Source organism: Rhinolophus sinicus, chromosome 9, assembly GCF_057876585.1.
Source record: "Rhinolophus sinicus isolate RSI-liver-muscle chromosome 9, RSI-T2T, whole genome shotgun sequence".
In the NCBI taxonomy this organism is placed as follows: Eukaryota; Metazoa; Chordata; class Mammalia; order Chiroptera; family Rhinolophidae; genus Rhinolophus; species Rhinolophus sinicus.
In genome coordinates this window covers 2,053,164-2,071,810 of record NC_142509.1, presented here as the reverse complement: position 1 = coordinate 2,071,810, position 18,647 = coordinate 2,053,164, and the positions used below count along the sequence as shown (strand labels likewise).

At 41.3% G+C, this 18,647-nt stretch overlaps 1 protein-coding gene across 3 annotated transcripts in view; it reads right to left on the bottom strand.

Annotated features, from left to right (window-relative positions):
* Nucleotides 1–880: 880 nt before the first annotated feature.
* TECTA (tectorin alpha) overlaps nucleotides 881–18,647 on the bottom strand; it is an 86,280-nt gene continuing 68,513 nt past the window's right edge. For 2 of the 3 annotated variants that reach the window (XM_074321530.2, XM_088800780.1), the window contains 10 exons: nucleotides 16,693–16,979; nucleotides 14,811–15,091; nucleotides 11,656–11,766; nucleotides 10,246–10,448; nucleotides 9,129–9,292; nucleotides 8,427–8,675; nucleotides 3,908–4,070; nucleotides 2,671–2,758; nucleotides 2,260–2,376; nucleotides 881–1,677 (listed from right to left, as the gene is read on the bottom strand). In XM_074321530.2, coding sequence (XP_074177631.1) covers nucleotides 1,577–1,677; nucleotides 2,260–2,376; nucleotides 2,671–2,758; nucleotides 3,908–4,070; nucleotides 8,427–8,675; nucleotides 9,129–9,292; nucleotides 10,246–10,448; nucleotides 11,656–11,766; nucleotides 14,811–15,091; nucleotides 16,693–16,979 — 1,764 coding nt within the window. In that variant the 3' untranslated portion in view covers nucleotides 881–1,576. Of the gene's footprint in view, nucleotides 1,678–2,259; nucleotides 2,377–2,670; nucleotides 2,759–3,907; nucleotides 4,071–8,426; nucleotides 8,676–9,128; nucleotides 9,293–10,245; nucleotides 10,449–11,655; nucleotides 11,767–14,810; nucleotides 15,092–16,692; nucleotides 16,980–18,647 lie in introns of those variants that run through there. The other variant, XM_088800782.1, reaches the window with a different exon arrangement.

The window sequence follows — 18,647 nt, the reverse complement described above, 5'->3', positions numbered from 1 at the left end:
AACCTAAATCTTAAATGCGTAAGTGAGTGCGGTGCATCAGCTCATCTGAGTCTTCTAATTTTGAAGAGGATGGAGGACAGTCCGGAACTGAAATGCCCATGTGAAAAAAAGTACATGCCTATAACATCGATTTCTATCACGGTGAGCGAGACATTGTGTCTCACCTAGAATAGATGATTTGATTCCTTAATTCATCTAAACATGCATTTTCCCATAAGATCTTAAGATGTTCAGGCTGAAGCAGATGTATATTTTTCTCCATCAAAAAAAACCCTGTCATCCTCTTAGCCACATAGCATATCTGACTGCCGAGACAAGCTAGAATTTGTTGACGCTCCCAGAGGGCTGGGAGAACAAAGCAGCCTGCACGCCACTGCTTCAACCCAGGGACAGTGTGGTGCCTTCACACGTAAGAGAACAGTAGTTGTATCCACACCCATGGTCAAGGATGCTAAGGATTTCTGTTCAGCTTTTCACAGAGTTCCCAGAAAAATTCAAAACTGCTGTTGGCTTACATCTAAAACAAAACTTTGAAATAAACCTGCAATGGGTTTTACCTTGTTTTGAACCTTAAAAAGAGAAGCATTTCAGGGGTATATATAGCAGGCCCTCCATTTTGTAGTTAATTATAGTAAATGTGTGTTTGTGTGCTACTTACAAAAGAGGGGGCTCCCTGCTTCTCTTCTACAGCCTCTTAACACCCTACTAGTGCTGTGCAAGTACACATGAACAGTCATACAATAAAAATGCATTGAAGCTCTGGCCCAGCAGTGCAGACCTGGTCTAATTGCTGCCTCTCCTGCCTCCTTTTTAAAATCACAATGTGCTATTTAGCGTGCAAGGCTTAACATCAGTAAGAATGATTCCAGCCACCAAGTAATGAGAATACTTGAACACAAAGTTTATTTAAGCATAAAACACATTAAAAATTATTTGGTTGATTTGTAAAAGAGAAAGGATTGGGTCTGAGGGGATGGGATATGAGGAGCAGGGTTCCCCAGGTCTGCAAACAATGTACCCAGTGACCAAGCTGCCATGGCAAGGTTGAAGGACATGGGATTAGGGAAGGAGTCCATCATAAAGAGAAGGGAGCAACACATGCATATCATAGATCAGACACATCCAAACATTGGAAAGATTCCTCAGAGGGAGTCAAACCTCCCAGTCATTGCTTCTTAATATGTTCCACAGACCCTCTCTTTGTAAAAACTATGATCCAGAAACAGCACTGGTTTGACAGATTTCTCTGGTCAGATTTCCAGTTAGACTTTTCTAACCAGATTTTTTTCCTTTACTGGTTAGTTACGTGAACCAAAGTTTCTAAATGACAACTGTTTGGAAATTTTAGGCAAGATATATGCTTTCCACAACTGGCTTTTAGAAGCCCTGTTGTGTACTTTGAAAGAGGAGCTTGGAATTCCACTCATTTCCAGATCTCTGACTGTTTGAGGCAGGTGGCATGGCGTTGAGACGCTGCACACTTCAAATAGGTTTTGACTTAAGGGCACACACCTTTGATCCTACAGGGAGTTGGAGTAAGTAAATTACAGTACTTTATATAGCAACCTTGAGTTAATTATGAGGTCATGCCTGATTTATAGACAAAATGCCATAATGAAATCTGGGTCATGATGAGAAGAAGTGTCCAGACTTGAAGTTCAGTGGAAGAATTAGAAGCTGTGAACAAAAAGGAACATAGTAAGTCCTATTAAAAATATGTCTATTTGATAGAGATCAGACAATTTTTCAATTCTCAACTAAATAGAGGCAATTAAACTGGCAAGAACCCACTTTATCCAACTGGCCCTGACTGAGGCAGCAAAGCAGCAGGAGTAGCCCAAGCTCAGAAGACTCCTCCTCACCTCAGTGAACACCAAGGAAGCCACGTACTAAGGCTACTATGGGAGATCTTTTTGTTGGACCAAACATCCCAATCCCAATCACAGCCCAAATAGACTGCATGGCCATATTTAAGGCCAATATTTGGTCCTTAAATGGATGGATAACTTATCTTTAATAAAATGACTTTCATCTTTTAGCTAAAATAGCTGGAACCCAAAGGTTGAAAAACAAAACAAAATGGTGCTAGAATTTCTTGGGAGTTTTCCCAAATTTTCCTTCTTATTTTTTGCATTTTCATTGGTCAGTTGATGACTGAGTGGGCTTCAGTTGAGAATTTCTCCTCCTCGGAGTCAAGAACTTCCTGTGCCCCAGCTCCCTGCCCTGGAAAGGCGGGCGCGGGGTATGGGGTGTGTCTACCTCTGCAGCTCTTGCCGTCCTCCTGCAGGGTTCCGGTCACACAGCTACACAGAGGCCCATCTACTCGGCTTGTGCAAATCTGCTCACACCCTCCATTGTCCTCACACCAGTCCAGCCCTAAAAAAGAGTAGTTGGTCAAATTCACTGCAGACAGTTCAACTCTTCAACTCCTATCTAAGGGCAAGACTTTTAAAGACAGGAGAGAAAAAAGAAAGGCCCAATGCCATTGTGAGTTTTAAAAGCTAAGGAGAAGGTTTCATTACGGTAGTGGGCAGTCTTCTCAAACTGGTACTTGCACCTCCTCGAGGATCCGTCACATTCACACCCAGGGGAAACACAGGCAAGACTCATCTCCAGCCTTCAAGTCCCATTGTTTTAATCGTTTGTAGTGCATTTTAGGAACATACATACTTTTTCTCCTGATAGGTCCCACTGAAATGATCTGTTCTTTGGGTTCTTTGGTATAATCTGTGGCAATCCTGGAATTTTGTGGGCAATTCTGAAAGACAGAATACCAGAGGGAAAATTTGACACAATTAAGCTGATAATTTATTCTTCACCATGTTTCCATCTCCAAAGAGGCAATGGTTCTGGCCTTGAGCACTGTCACTGCTCAAATTAATTAGAACCAATGCCTTCTTGATCCCTGAGCCCACTGGGACTCTAGGCTTTATGTTGAAGAGAATTAAATATATTCTTCCTACTAGAATTAGATTCAAAGAGATTCCCTTCCTGGAATGAGAATCGTTATATCTCATCAGACAGTAATATATTCAGTAGATTGTATAAGCAGTTCTGACCATAATTCACATCTCAATTCTGCAAACATGGGGTAAAGTAGAAAGCTGGAATGTTAAAAGTTAGGGACCAGGGACCAGTGCAATAAAATCTTAGACACATTAGCCATACACAGTGGGGATGAACACCTGGCATGGAAGAGTTGATTGGTTTGTAACCTTATGCCACCAGCCAGGGCACACATCCTGTGTGGCTCTGAGTGAGCTGTAGGACAATCCCTGTCTAAAAAAAACCCTGGATAAAGTATATCCTGAGTCCAGCAGTTTGCTTCTACAGTGGAGTAGAGCTTGGCCTCACTGTTCACTTCGGAGTCAGGTGGCCTGGCTCCTTGAGACTCTGGTGCAGTGGTTCTCAAATGGGCAGCTTTTGTCCCATCCTCCCACCCCCAAGGGACAACTGGCAATGTCGGGAGACATTTTTGGGTGTTGTCAACTGTGGGGAGGTGCTACTGGAATCTAGTGGGTAGAGGCCAGGGATGCTGCTAAATGCCCTACAATGCACACCATAGCCCCCACTACAAAGGGTTATTTGATTTGGTCCAAAATCAGTTAGTGCCAAGGTTTGAGAAATCCTAATCTAGTGATACACCAACGACAGATTGACATTTCAGAGACAGACGAGAGGAGTAAATGGATATTATTCCACTATATTCTCTCTCTTATTGTCCACCAAAGATGACTGCTGCTCCTCAGCATCTGAGGATGATTCCAGTTCAGTCACTTCCAGGACCTATGAGATGTAAAGAACTCTAAGGAGTCACACAGATCCTGGCATTTGTGATCCCTGTGTTGGGAAAACTGGGGCAGCAAGAAATAGGGCTAAGCATTTCCGTTTTTACACTCTGACTTACTATTTTACAGGAGTACTTTTCTGAATCGCAGAGTGACACTGCACAGTGAAGATGAACTTCATCATAATCCCCAATGAATTTAAAGACCGTGACATGAAAGCGACAGGTTAGGGAGACACCGTTCTCCTCGATCCCAATGGTGTTATCTTTAATGTTCTGACACCTATTCAGGCAAAAAAAAAAAAAGGAATCTTTGCGTCACACTTTCGTATAAAACCATTGTAAATGGTAAAAATGCCTTTGCCTTTGAAAGTAACCTCTGGACCATGTGGGTTTGTCATTTATTACCACTCTTATATTTATATAGTTTTTACACAGTTTATACGTAAATATTTATAGTGTCCTTTGAATGCATCAAACAGCACCTCCAATTAGTACCCTAACTGCAACTAAAAACAAAATGACTGTAGGGATGGCACTCAATTTCCCTATGCTTCAGTTTCTCATTCTGCCCCCTCATAATGCTGTGTTTTACTGACATCAGTTTAACAAACACAAGGTTACTTCACCCGTACTTTCTTCAGTTAATTATCAACTTTGGGAGGGGCTCCTGATTCAAACCTTATTGGAAAATCTTTCCACATGTTGAAATAGGTGGGAGCTGGAAAAAAAGGGAGAACAGTCAAGGATGAGCTGAAGAATTGTTTTGATGTGACTGTGTCTTCTCTCACCTCCCTATCCTCCTTGTGGTATTGAGACAATAAGCAATGACAGCTGCAGCCCTCCCTCAGGTACAGATATTCTGCCTCCAGTACTTAGTTTCCCAAGTGTATCATAGTCTCTCTTATGCCCCAGAGTCTTTTCAAGTAATGAGTCCCCGAACTACAAGGTCTTCCTGCACGCCGCGCCTTCACATGCATGAATCCTGATCTGTCTCCAAACCAGCCTGTGGCTCCTCTTCTTTCCCCTAGTCCTGCCCTGAGGAGGCAGGAATAAGTGGGTTTTCCTGGATTGGCCAACAGCACCCTGTTGAGCCCCTAGAGTGCAAGAATCAAGTTGTAATCCTCCCTGTGTCTCCAATACACTGCAGGGCACTAGTAAGTATGTAAAAACCTTTGCTGGATGACTGAGGTAGTGAATGAATGAATTGCGCTACCACACTCAAGGATGGCTCACACTAGGAGCCAAGAAGTTCTTTAAAATGATAAAGATAGAAAAGGGCAACTCTTTTTCTTAGGTTTCCTTCCCCTAGCCAACAGAATTAAATAGCTTAGTTAACAGGAAAACCAAAAATTGAAGTAATCCTTCAGCATTCCCACACCTATTAAGTTTTCTAATGAAGTCTTCAAGGCAATAGTCTCCTAAATGCTTTGAAACAAAAACTTGCTTGCTATACTGTTTCTTGTCACTGTTACTCACTTGAATAAGCTAAGTTGGTTCAAAGATTCTAAAATGTTCACAGCTCTTGATCTTCACATAGACCTTCCCTCTTAACCAGACCCCCAACTCCCAGAGAGACGACTTGAGGTCTAAGTATTAGAAAATCATGGAGCAAAAGGGAGAAGCCTAGGGAAGCAAGGACAGGCTATCTGGACACCTGCCTTAGTGTGAGCAAACAAGCCAAGCACTGGAATCGCTTGTCCCCTCTCGGAGGAAGAACTAAGTGTCCTTCCCTCTATCTAGGCACATGAAGAGGAAAAAGAGGTGACCTGCTTGTCCCCAGGCTTCTGAGTCACTAATAGATGCTGGTGCCACCTCTGCCATCCACACAGCTGGAGAGGGACAGACGACCACTCCAAAGTCTGAACTGGACCCTTTTGCTGCTTTTCCATTCAGCGCTGAGCACCAGTTTTCCTGCAAGTTCACTGGGAAAAAACAATACCCACATCCCTCCAAGAAAGGTCAGAAGGACTCAGGAATTAAAATTCTCCCACACGATGAAATCACTTCACTTTGAAGGCCTTTGTTCAGACTCTAGGGAAAGCTGAGATTTATGAACAGGCTCATTTGTTTGCTCTCCCTCTCAGTGTGAAGTCTATTAACTACTATTTAAAAAATGCTCAATGCCACAGTGATCTTCAAAAGGAGGTACAGCCATATCACCTGGGTTTGCATTTGTATAGTGGCTCACATCTTAGCCCTTTTATTTTGGGAAGATACATGGAGAAAAGGGAAACTGTGACATCAGCCCAAGCAACTAGGCCTGCAAGACACCAAGTAGTCTCCAAATCCTTCCCTTTGCCTCTAAGGAAGCTAAAAACCAATTCAGAAAGTCAAATGCCTTAGTGAAATCTTTGCTGAAAATTCCACAATATGCCTCAGCAACCCGTGCCAGCCAACGTGCCAGGCCTGGCCAATTCAGGAGTTAGTATGTCGTGATACCTGGAAAGATCCTTCCTCTGCCCCTTTCTGATAGGGTGGCCTTCGTTAGCTGTATACCTAACCTCTCAGAGCCTGTTTCATCTGCAAAATAGTGGCTATTATTGTTTGCCCAGAACCACATCCTTCTTCTTTTGGGAAACCATTCCTTTCCCTCCAACCCTAAAGCTAATTACAGTATCCATAGCACTCCCTGACCCAGGACACACTACCCCAAAATCTGGCACCTTGGCATATTGAATTTTTTTTTTTTTAATTAAATTTATTGGGGTGACAATTGTTAGTAAAATTACATAGATTTCAGGTGTACAATTCTGTATTACATCATCTATATATCCCATTGTGTGTTCATCACCCAGAGTCAGTCCTCCTTCCATCACCATATATTCGATCCCCCTTACCCTCATCTCCCACCCCCCCACCCCCCGCCCCCGTTACCCTCTGGCAACCACTAAACTATTGTCTGTGTCTATGAGTTTCTGTTTCTCATTTGTTTGTCTTGTTCTTTTGTTGTTTTTGGTTTATATACCACATATTTTAAGGTGACTGAGTTTGAGAAAATGTCAGAAGCAGGAAGGTCATTCTGACTTTCTCCCTGACCCTTTTCACCTGAAAGAGGTCATAAAACCTTCATGTGAGAGATGTCCACCCATAACCTGAGGAAAAGAGCATCCTTAATTCCAGAGACAAAGGGACTCAGAAGAATATGAACAAACAGGCCTTCTCAAGTTTCCCCAGTTCACCAATCACCTCCAACTCTTTAACCTGTTATACTGGTCCATGACTGCCCACTCTTCATCAAACCTAGTATAAAACACTCAGGTTTAATAATTTCCTATAGGGTCATCAGCCTTATGAAGGCTCCTGGGTCACATAAAACTTATATTTAATAAATTTGGATGTTTTTCTTCTGTTAACCTGTCTTTGTTCATTTAATTTTCAGACCCAGCCAGGGACCCTAAGAGGGTTAAGGAGAACTTTGTTCTCCCCCGACGACACCAGGCAATTTAATGTCATATCCCTTCCAAACAAAGGAGAAGCAGGGAGCCAAGAATGTCTAATCACATTCCTTCTCTGGGAGTCCCTGAATTAGGGTTAGAAGGAACGCTCACTCCTTGGTAGTTACAATGCTGTAAGAACACGAGTCCAGGTTTGCCAGTGTCTAATGAGGTCAGTGAGAGACAGAGAGACAGAGACAAAGGACAGAGCAAGGGACAGAGAGTCTTGACAGCATCTGGCTCCTTGGATCCAATCATCCCTGAACCCACATCCACTCCTGTGATTTGGTTTTGTAACCATTAAACGCCTTGTTTTCTGCATAAGCCAGTGTGAATTGATCTCTACCACATCTAATAGAAAAAAAAAAGATTGATACAGTCTTCTGCTCTAAGATTTATTATACTGGGGTGATGGAAATGTTCTAAAATTAGATTGTGGTGATGATTGCATCCCTCTTCTAAATTTACTAAAAATCATTCAATTTTACACTTAAAGCAAGTACATTTTATTGCATATAAATTACGTATGCAATAAAGCTATTAAAATAATTATTATTACTTGACATAACTAGTTTTTTTTTAACAAATAAAGATAATTATCATTATTGTTGTTTGGTTTATAGTCTTTACTTTTACATTCATTCACTCATTCATTGATTCATTCAAAAATTTTGTTTTATAACAAAATATAAATTTTGTTATATTTCAGAAAACATACTAGGTGCTGGGCATATAGTGGTAAGTAAAAAGAAATTGTTTGATTTTATAGACTATTATTCTACTTCTTTTTTAATTTTAATAGATGTCCTAGTCACCAACCTTTAGTTATTCTCATTGCATTCTCTCATGTGTAGAGGATCCACATTTCTCTCAAATTGAAATTCAAAGTAGGCAGGACAGAATCCCCTCTTTGATCACACTGAGAATATCTTTGTAGTTAATGCCACATGTACTTGAGGATGGATCTACCACTAAATTATTGTGTGACTTTAAGCAAGTTGCTTGCTCTCACTAAGCCTCAGCCTTTTCATCTATAAAATGAGGCTTATAATATCTACCGTACAAGTTATTATGAGAATTTGACAGTTAATGGATGCAAAATGCTGGCCTTGTAGGTAGTCAACAAATATTAGTTCCCATTCTCTTCTCTAAAAAATGATGAAGATTAAGGCTCTGAGGTTGTCTTAAAAGAGGCTACCCACCCTTCTTCAATGATGAAATATCGGAGTTTATCATTGCTGTCACGGGAGGGGGTTGCATAACATTTGTTCAGCGTCAGGATCAAATGTGTGGCATCGGCTCCAACCACAAAGACCCCTACATACAGCACATCTCGAGTTGTCAACACCACTTCACCCTGGCGGTAAGGATGTTTGTAGGAGGCATTTTTGTAGAGTGCCATCTTGGTGGTGAAACTGCCTTCTTGGGTTGGAACTGTCAGGTTAATGACACTAAAAGGGAAAAAATCATGAGGCAGGGAACCCCAAACAATTATGTTTATTCAATCACCTACCATTTTTCAAGCTGAAAGTGCAGAGGGAAGGCAAAGCAGATAGATAAGCAGATAGTGAAGTCTAAGCCTGCACTGTCCAATAGGTTTCTACTAGCCACACGTGGCAATTAAAATGAAATTAAATTAAAATTCAATTTCTCAGCACCCTCAGCCACATTTCAAGTGCTCAATAGCCACATATAACTATTGTGTTGGACAGTAGAGATATAGAACATTTCCATCATTGCAGAGAGTTTTATTGAACAGTGCTAGTCTAAGGCATTTAAGTGCAGAAAATAATAATTACTTTTTCCCTAGTGCTTCAAAGATAAAAGCTAGCAATTTTGATTATGCTAAACTTCACTGTCACGGAAAAGACAAAGCCACGCACACAACTCATGAAATTCTTTACCTGAGCATAGGCTTCACAACAGAGTCTAAGGAGATCTTGATATCCAGCTCATAAGCACACGAAAATTCCACATTGATGGTCCGGTCCCTGGTGATGATGTTGCCAGTGTTGTTGGCACTTTCGATCCAGATGGTGTTTTTATACATGATATGAGTACCATTGGACTGCAGAACAAACAGAGGTCAAAAATCATTAAATCTGGCAGTATGTGGCTCACATTTCAAACCCACGCCCCGAAAGTGAAGAAATGGCTTCATTCCATACATAACCCAGAGGCCAGTAGAAATCAGTATGGAGCTCGCCTTGGCATTTACTTGAAAACAAACAAACACGTATTACAATAGATGTCAACAGCACCCTTCAGTCTGATAACCTTTGATGCCCACAGAGGGTGATTTCATGAATTCTAACAACAACCAGCCTCCAGTTGCCTGTGGGAATCTAAATAGGGTACAGCCTGAAGTATTGCCATCATGGGGTAATGTTTAAGTCTTTTTAAATTCTTAATTCAAAATCTCTCCTCTACCAAATCTTTTACTAGACATGCCCACAAATACCAAAATGAACAAATGGAAGTTTCACTTTCTTATCCTCCCTTTCCCTCCCTGATTAAAGAAGGAACATATTTATCAAATGAACACAGATATCAAAAAAAAAAAAAAAAAAAAAGACAGACAGCAGAGAGGAACAGAAAGAAGAGAAGTAAGAGGCTTTGCTAACCTATAAATTGGATAATCTGATACTAAAAGTTGGGACCTTGCTGTATTTGTCTTAAATGATGTCTGGGACACACTATGCCCCGAAATAGTTGAACCCAGCTGTATTTACCTGGAAGAAGAACAGAAGCATGAGAGAAGTAACAAAAATGTGTCAATGTGCAGGGCAAAGGATGACAGCACACAGCGTAAACCAAGGAAAGAAGCGTGTCACCATCAAGCTCTTTCCATTCAATCAACTACTTGGCACCAAATGACCATTCTTATGTCTTTCATTTCACATATGCCTTTTGCTCTTTCCCAAGGAGGATATTTCTAAGTGGCTTTAAGGACAATCAATGTGCAGACACCTGGAAGATCACTTCCTCTGCCAGGTGCTCTTCCCAGACCTGATTTCTCACCTGCACGATGTTCCCACAATTCCCTTTGGTGTTGTTGATCTGAAAGGAGATAAAATCTTCCCCCTCGATGCCGGTGCACTGTCTGTCATTGATCCTCACGCCCTCTCTCTCAAAGCCAAGCTGGAAGAGTTTACACTTAGATATGGACACTTCCATTTGGGAAGCCTTGCAGGTCACCTCTGCGTCAATAATGTCATGTGAGTCTGTGGGGAACAGTTATTATGAAAGGCAAGTCAGTGTGAGTTTGTCTTGCTGCAGGGATGGGGATGAGGCATCCATTACAGTTTCCTTTACAAAAAGCTAATGATCTTTGCACAAAGGCTGTGGCATGTCTCACTAAGCTCTGATCAAACCAAACGAGTATAAGAATTCATTCAAAGCAATAACTGGGACACTGTAGAAATGCAAAGATGAAAGTATGAATGAAAGATAAAAATATGAATAAAGTATCTTTTGTCTTTTCTTCATAAACTAGGACTTTGCCCCCACTTTGGAAGTAGCTGTTTTTCGTAAGTTATATACCACATCTGGCTCACTGTGGCTTGGCTAAAGAACATGCCCCAAGTGAGAGCAGCACTGGCTAGGCCACCCCAAAGTCCCAGCTGACTCCCAGGTGAGCAGTAGGAGCTCTTGTTTTATGACATGGGAATGCACCCATTGAGATGTTCTGTGAGTACATAAACACAGGCGAAAGAGCACTACAGAAACAGAGGGAAACATTGTTATCTGCTTAGGTGAAACTCTTGAAGAGCAGCACATGTTGTCCCCTCCTATGGAGCCTTTTAGTCAATTAGGCTTTCACTCTCTAATGTTAAACTTAGCACACGGCTTCTGAGCTTCGTAGTTCAGGCAAGGTTGCTCGCGGAGCTGATGTCCCCTTTTAGTGACATCACAGATGCACTCTTACTGTAAGGGGGCTATGTTAGGAACAGAACCTGGAGTCCTAGTTGATTGCTGTTTGCTTCAAACATTTCAATTGTTTCTTCAGGACCTACCTAAAGCTGGGGCCAGATAAAACTGGCTTTACATGAGTTGTAAAGCACCTGGCACTCATCCTGATTCTTTCACATTTTTGTCAAACCACCTTTCTTCCCTATAAGTCTGAAACATCAGTTTTGATCTCTCTGATGTTGAATGTGGCCTCAGATGGAACTGGCTGATTCCATTCATATATAGATTTATGGTAGAAAAGGATGTAGATATGAGGAAATGAACATTAGCCTACTCTGAAGTGGTCAGATTGCTTCCTTGATCTGTTTAAATGCTCATTAAAGCTTTGTTATTTGGGTTTCTAACCTACAGTGTGGGGGCATATGGGCTCCAGTCCTGGAGCTTTCCTATGTGGCGGCCAGGCCTATCCCATTGGGCCTATCTGGGTGGGGGTGGAGGGAAGGGGCAGGTGTCACTCACTGTTTCCATAGGGGGGCGGCTCGATGCAACCACATAGCTCTCCTCCATTGTCCAGCTCACAGGTTCGGTTGGGACAGTCCGCCCCCACACAGGGATCTTCAACCACTCCTGCTAAAAAGGAAAACAAACAGAAACATGCACAATTTGATTTTCACACAAACACCCAGTAGCATGTGGTTATACTCTTGGATTTGCCACTCTAATGGAATTGGTGATGATCAGATGGCAGTCACAAATTAACAGACAGGACAACCTTCTAGAAAATAATGACAACAGCTAGTAATTGGGCCCTTGCTATGGGTCCAACACTGTGCTTCATGCTTTAGTAGCATTATCACCTCCAACCCTCACAAATGCTCTGTGAGCTAAGTATTGTAACCCTGATTTCAAAACTGAAATTTGCCCAAGGTCACACACAAGTGAAGGTTCTGTGGTGAAGATGGAATGCATAGACACTCTTAACTGCCAAGATACACCATGATTACTGTACGTGTACACCATACTACAAGTATGTGCATTGTATCTTTATAAAGAGCAGGGTCCAAATCATTTATCTCTCTATTCCCAAAACCCAGTCACCTCATAATAGGTGCTCAACAAATATTTGTCAAGAAAGACAATTTTAGGGCCAGTAAGGACCCAGAGAGTTCCCTTACAACAGGACTTCTTAGTCTTTTTGATTATTCATGGTCCATTTTCCCCAGGAACTTCTACTTAATTTTATAAAAATAGATAAACCAAAAACCTACACACAATTCACAAGCACTGACATAGATTAATGGTGCTGTTTTGCTAAAAAGGGTAAAACTCTAAAGAAAATATGTGTACATGAAGTGTCATTATCATCATATTATGAATAATATTTCTGTAGCAGATGAAGCCACAGACCATCTGCAAGATGTTGAATACCTCAGTTTGAGAACCACTGAGGGCATTTTCATTGAGACACTCACTTCTTCATTTAAAGAATCTCTCCTATTCTTTAGGGTATATGATGGTGAGAGCTAAAGAAACAACAACTGTTCAATCCCAGCATGAGCCAATGTCAAGAGTTTAAAAATGAAACAAACAGGGTGGCCAGATGGCTCAGTTGGTTAGAGTGTGAGCCCTGAACAACAGGGTTGCTGGTTCAATCCCCACATGGGCCAGTGAGCTGCACCATCCACAACTAGATTGAAGACAATGAGCTGCCACTGAGCTTCCGGAGGGGCGGCCAGATGGCTCAGTTGGTTAGAGTGCGAGCTGTCAACAACAAGTTTGCTGGTTCAATTCCCACATGGAATGATGGGCTGCGACCCCTGCAACTAAAGATTGAAAACGGTAACTGGACTTAGAGCTGAGCTGTGCCCTCTACAACTAGATTGAAGGACAACGACTTGGAGCTGATGGGCCCTGGAGAAACACACTGTTCCCCAATACTGTTCCCCAATATTCCCCAATAAAAATTTTTAAAAAATGAAACAAACAAAACGGATCTCCACAGCTCTAGATGCCTCTCCTGACCCAGCTGCCATTCCCTCTCCATTCCCTCCCTCTGCTAATTAACTAATTGTAATAGGACTAATTGTAATAATTAATTGTAATAGGTGGGAGTATAGGGATCACCCTATCTTTAATTCTTGGAAGGAAGACTGAATGAAAGCCATCAGCATCATTTAATTACATTTAGTTTTAAAGGCTTCTTTTCATAAAGACACTTTCACTTGCTGAGTAGGCTCAGTAACTGACACAATGGTTAGCACACAGCAGTCCCTCCCTAAATATGATGGTTGATTAACACAATGTGAAAACAAGCCAAGAGCATAACAGAAAGAAGGTGTGGAGGCTACAGTCCACCAGAAGAAAAACACCTCACAAACATGGTGGTTCATCTGCCAGTTGGCAGATAAGATATGCCTTTATACAGAGGGAGGTTTTGAGGTTAAAAACAAAAACTGATATATTTTTTAAAATCCCAGACAATTTTTAAAGTTCAAAAGAGTTAATTTTAAAGTTATTTAAAGTATAGTTTATTGACACAACAGAGTAAAATATTAAAGTTATCAAACAAAGCATTTTTGTTGATTTCCAACAGAGACCAGTAATTTGCCTGTTAACAGTATCTCAAATCAGTGAATGCATGTTTTAATTAGCTACACTGTTTTCAGGTTCTGAATGAAATGCATTCCTGTATTTGGTCAGGTTTAGTCTGCAAATTTTCCAATGTGCATGCACAGTCTTAGAATGGGCCAGTTTTCATGGTGGTACCTACGTACACACACCAGGTTGGTGGTATGTGTCAAGGTACATGGAATTCTGTTGGACACAGTATCATCCCACAAAAATGTGACAGTGACCATTTATGTATATGGACACACATATATGTATATGACAAATTTACATATGTTATATACATATTTGTTCCATCTATTACTACTTACATATTAAAAAAATGAACAAATAGAATAATGGATATAGACATCAAATAATTTTCTTAGTACAAAAAAATACAAGAATCTATAGATCTTTATTTTATCACTAATTTAATATAAACACACACACAAAGTTTGGAAAATTAAGTTCACGAAATTTTCACTGTGCACTTACATGGTAGAAAGTTCGCAAACTTAATTGTCTGACCTTCGTGTGTGTGTGTGTGTGTGTGTGTGTGTGTGTGTGTGTGTGTGTGGTGTTCCTTTTATAAATCCAAATCCAACCATAGCTTCCTTTCTACCCAGGCAGATACAGTCAGCTCAGTTCCAACTCAACTTGCCACTTGCCACATGCCTACCTTTTCTGATTTGGGCTCCAACCCATTTTAAAGGAGCTGGTGTAGAGCTGAGTTTGGGATCTGAAATCAATAAGGAGTCCCATACTCTGTCCCTTGACCTCATAAGTCACTAAACTGTTACTCATCTAACTCAGAGAACCTCATATTCCCAAATTGGTGTTTCAAATTCAATCACTGGACAGGAACTACAGGTGATTAAGGCTCCACTGAAAATCCTCCTCATCAAATCTCTGCCATAGCTCACAACTCTCAACTCTCCCACCCTGGAAGCAGATCTATGGATAAAGATGGAGACCAGCCAGCCAAACTATACAAAGCAATGTGGTCAGCAACATGGTTCTTTTAACTTAGAAAAGAATCTGCAGAAATAAAATAATTCTCTTACAGCAATTCTCCTTCTCAATCCATTCAGTGCTGAGGATCCCAAAGGAGCGACAGGACTCTCCATAGGCAGCCAGGGAGCCACACAGCTGGTACTTCTTGTGGTTGTAGCAGCCATCCAGGTAGCAGGACTCGTAGAAGGGAAGGGGGTCGAGCAGCCCATAGCAAGGCTGGAAGAAGCCCTTCATGTCCGTGAGCTTCAGGCAGTAGCCGTCCCCCTGCATCTTCTGGATGTGCACGTTATCGCACATCGCCGCATACTGTGAGAACTGCAGCTCGTTGCAGCTGGGGGCAAGAGGTCTGGTCAGGCTACATGAAGCAAGAGCAACCATCTGCGCCCTCCAGTGCAAGGGAAGATCACATCTGTTACCTCTTTTGCTAACACATAAGTTAGCATGGTATGCCAATCCCAGTACTAACTAGCCATGTGACCTTAGGAAAGTAGTTACGTAATTTCTATTATTACTATCACTGGGATAAGTGAGGGTTAAAATAATGGATTGGTAGCCAAGTGTCAGGCAAAAGGTAGATATTGACATAATAGCCATTAGCCTTTGATATAATGAACTGATATAATTGATATAATCACCACTAATAGGTTATTATATTTATCAATTATTATAATAATAATGGTGACAGTTACTACAATGGTAATGACAGTTGGTAGAATTAAAGATTTGGAAGGAAGTCCAGAAGCTTCTCAACCAGTTCCAGTTTAGCTATCAGAGACCAAAATAAAACCTTCATTAGAAAACTGATGTTGAACTGAAATTGTTTATAGAGGAAGAAAGAGGAAGAAAGGAAGGGAAAGGAAGCTCAAACAGAATCATAATTTCTTAGGGGGAACTGAACCTTGCATATGTCTGGAAGCCCCAGAATAGCTTAAATGTCCACAGTTGTCATTTTTCTAACTGTGGGCCCAATAAGTGACATTTTAGAGAAAGCATCAAGTTAGGAATGCTAGCATCTAATTCTGACTCTTACAGGGCCTCCTCATACAAATCATTCTACTCTAGCCTCAATTTCACCCCAAAAAAGAAGAGATTGGACTAGATATTGCCCAAGGTTCTTTGCAGTTCTGGATCCCATAATTCACAAGACTGTCTAATTTATGATATATTATTGAGTTTACACCTGTAGAAGGGTCAAAGGGGGTTTGAAGTTTCACTTCCACATCTGGGTATTTAGCTGATGTTTGACATGTTTAAGCACAAAGGGAGCAAGCCATTGTACAAGTGAAAAACAAACAAACAAACAAACCAGGAACAGGAAGCGTATCTATAGATCTAGAAAGGTATGACATAATTTAGCAGCCGAGAGGGGTTCTAAGTTAACTATCTTTTAAATAACTTGTATAGCTCATTCTATCTCAGTTGACCAGAGAGGGACCTGATAATAACCTTGGTAACTTCTGTATTTATGAAGGCTTTTCTGACTTCCACAAACTTCTACCTGTACAACCACAAATAAGCCTCTGGTAAGAGTCATGGACACACAATTAGAACCAGCACTGGGGGCGGGGGCGGGGGGACAGGGATAGCCCTTCTTCTCCTGAGTCAGCTCTGAATCCCACCCCAGTAGGGGTGCCCAGGTCCCAGTCGGGTAGCTGGCCAAGTCTTTAGAGTTCTAAGCCTGGGCAGACTCTGGGCAGTTCTTAGCCAAGGGCTGGATGACATGAAAATCTAGAGTCATACCATCTAAGCCCAGTTTCTTCCTCTGCCATTCAAGCAATTACTGAGGCCTCTGTATTATGACAACTCCATAGACCTTTGGCTCAGCTCTTTGCAGGAAAGGAAAATGATGCTATGGAAAGTGCATTTCTTGTGAACACCTGCTGTGGATGTGGGAGGATTTGGTCCACTGAGTCTAGAGGCTAGAACTCTCACCTCTTCTGCATGCCGTTGGTTTTCCAACTCTGGGCCAGCACCACACTGCTCACCACTGGTTTTCCTCGCAAGGTCACATAATCATCAGTTAAGTCCCCATTGAAGTTGCCACAGAGGCCACACACTTTGTTCTGCAGCCTCTCACTGATGCTGATTTTTATGACATTGAAACCATTGTAGTATATCTGGATGTCGGGGCTGGTGTCAATCACCAGGAACCCCTCACTGCTGTAGATTTTGGTTGCCAACCCGGTTATAAATGGAACATTCACTTGTGTGCCATTCACCTATTCAAGAAAAAAAAAAGTAAATGACTCTTAGGGCAGAGGTTAGCAAACATTTACTGTAAAGGGCCAGAGTAAATCTCTTACAATCTTTATTGCTATCCATCTCTTCCCTCATGGCAGGAAAGCAGCCCACAGACAATATGTCACTAAATGAGTGAGGCTGTGTTCCAATAAAGCTTTATTTACAAAACAGGCAGCAAGTAGATTTGGCTAAATCCCATAGTTTGCTGATCCCTACCCTAGAGTTCAAGGACACTCACTCATCTTACAGTTCACAGTTCCCCCCAAAGAAGCAAAATATGAAGGCAGAGTGATAAGAAAACAGAAAAATATAACGCGCAACGAATGGCTGAATTTTTGTATAAAACTTTCCCCAGCATAAACCAATTACTGAAAATGAAATCCAATCCTGTGCTAAAGTGAGTCTAACACAGTTAAAATGAATCTGAGGATCATTACAATGTTTGTTGTTTTCTTGCTCATAATGTTCAAACAGAAGGTCCACCCCAGAGGTCCTATAGGCACAGTCTTCAGCTCTTATCATTTTTCCTGCTTTAGAACAGTTTCTTTTCTTAGCCCTTAGGACAGGACATAACATGCTTTTCTTATACTTACAAAATGAATTGTATTCCCCCCCACCCAGGTTATTAGTAACTTTTATTTCTTAAAAAAATCAGAAGGCTTCAAAAAATATGATTCTTTGTTATTTTGGTAGCTTGGTGTCTTTTATTCGGCAATGATGTCAGTTTTTTTGCTGTCGTAGGTAGTCATTTTCACTAGCTCCTGGTTTCTGGACCAACACAGTTGTACCTATGTTGGCCAATTTGCAAAAGGAACTGGGGTGTCAAAAACAGTAGAAGCTTTCACTGAAGTTAAAAACTAGTATTAAAATTCAAACTCTTCTTTGTAAGCTTACAAAATACTGCCAGTCATTTGCCTGACTCCCGATACTAAGCTATTTGATGACTGCTGAAATTTAAGATACACTCAATTATCTGAGCCAATGGTGGAAAGTAGATACACACAATAGCACTGAATTCCAAAAAAATGTTAATGTGTGCATCCTGGCACTCTCCTTGTCCCTCCCTAGCTGTAGTCACAGCACTGGGGTCTGACTCCCTTGTTCAGGTCTACCTGCTGTGAGCAGCCTGGTTTGGCTGAGAGGCTGGAGTCACTATCAATAGTTCATCAGAGCAAATGACCTTCTTAAATGGAAGAGGTAGGAGAAATCCAGGTCGGAGAGGCATATTAGTTATGGGAGTGGGCTAGAGATTCACATTTATTTATATGCAGGTCTAAGACTCAGGTGTAAGAAATCAGGCAGCTGGCATAAGGAAGAGCCAAATAAGAGAAAGTCACCATATTCAGCCTCTGTTTTCTTTTATTTGGCATGGCACCATGAGACCTCCAATAGTAGGGGCTGCTCCAGCAGGTTTTTATTTAGGTAGTTTTTTTCTTTTTTTAGGTAAATGCTTGCCTTCTCCCAGCTTCTAGAAAGGATGGCAAAGATGAAATAGCAGGTTTTGTTACAGGTGAGCAGAGCCAAGAATAATTTTAAAGGCTCTTAAAAACAAATGAGATGCTTTATGTAAATTAATCCAGAGTAAAAGCTGACTTAGCTACCATTTCATCACCTGAAGCTCTATTAGCACCCATGCTGTCACTATG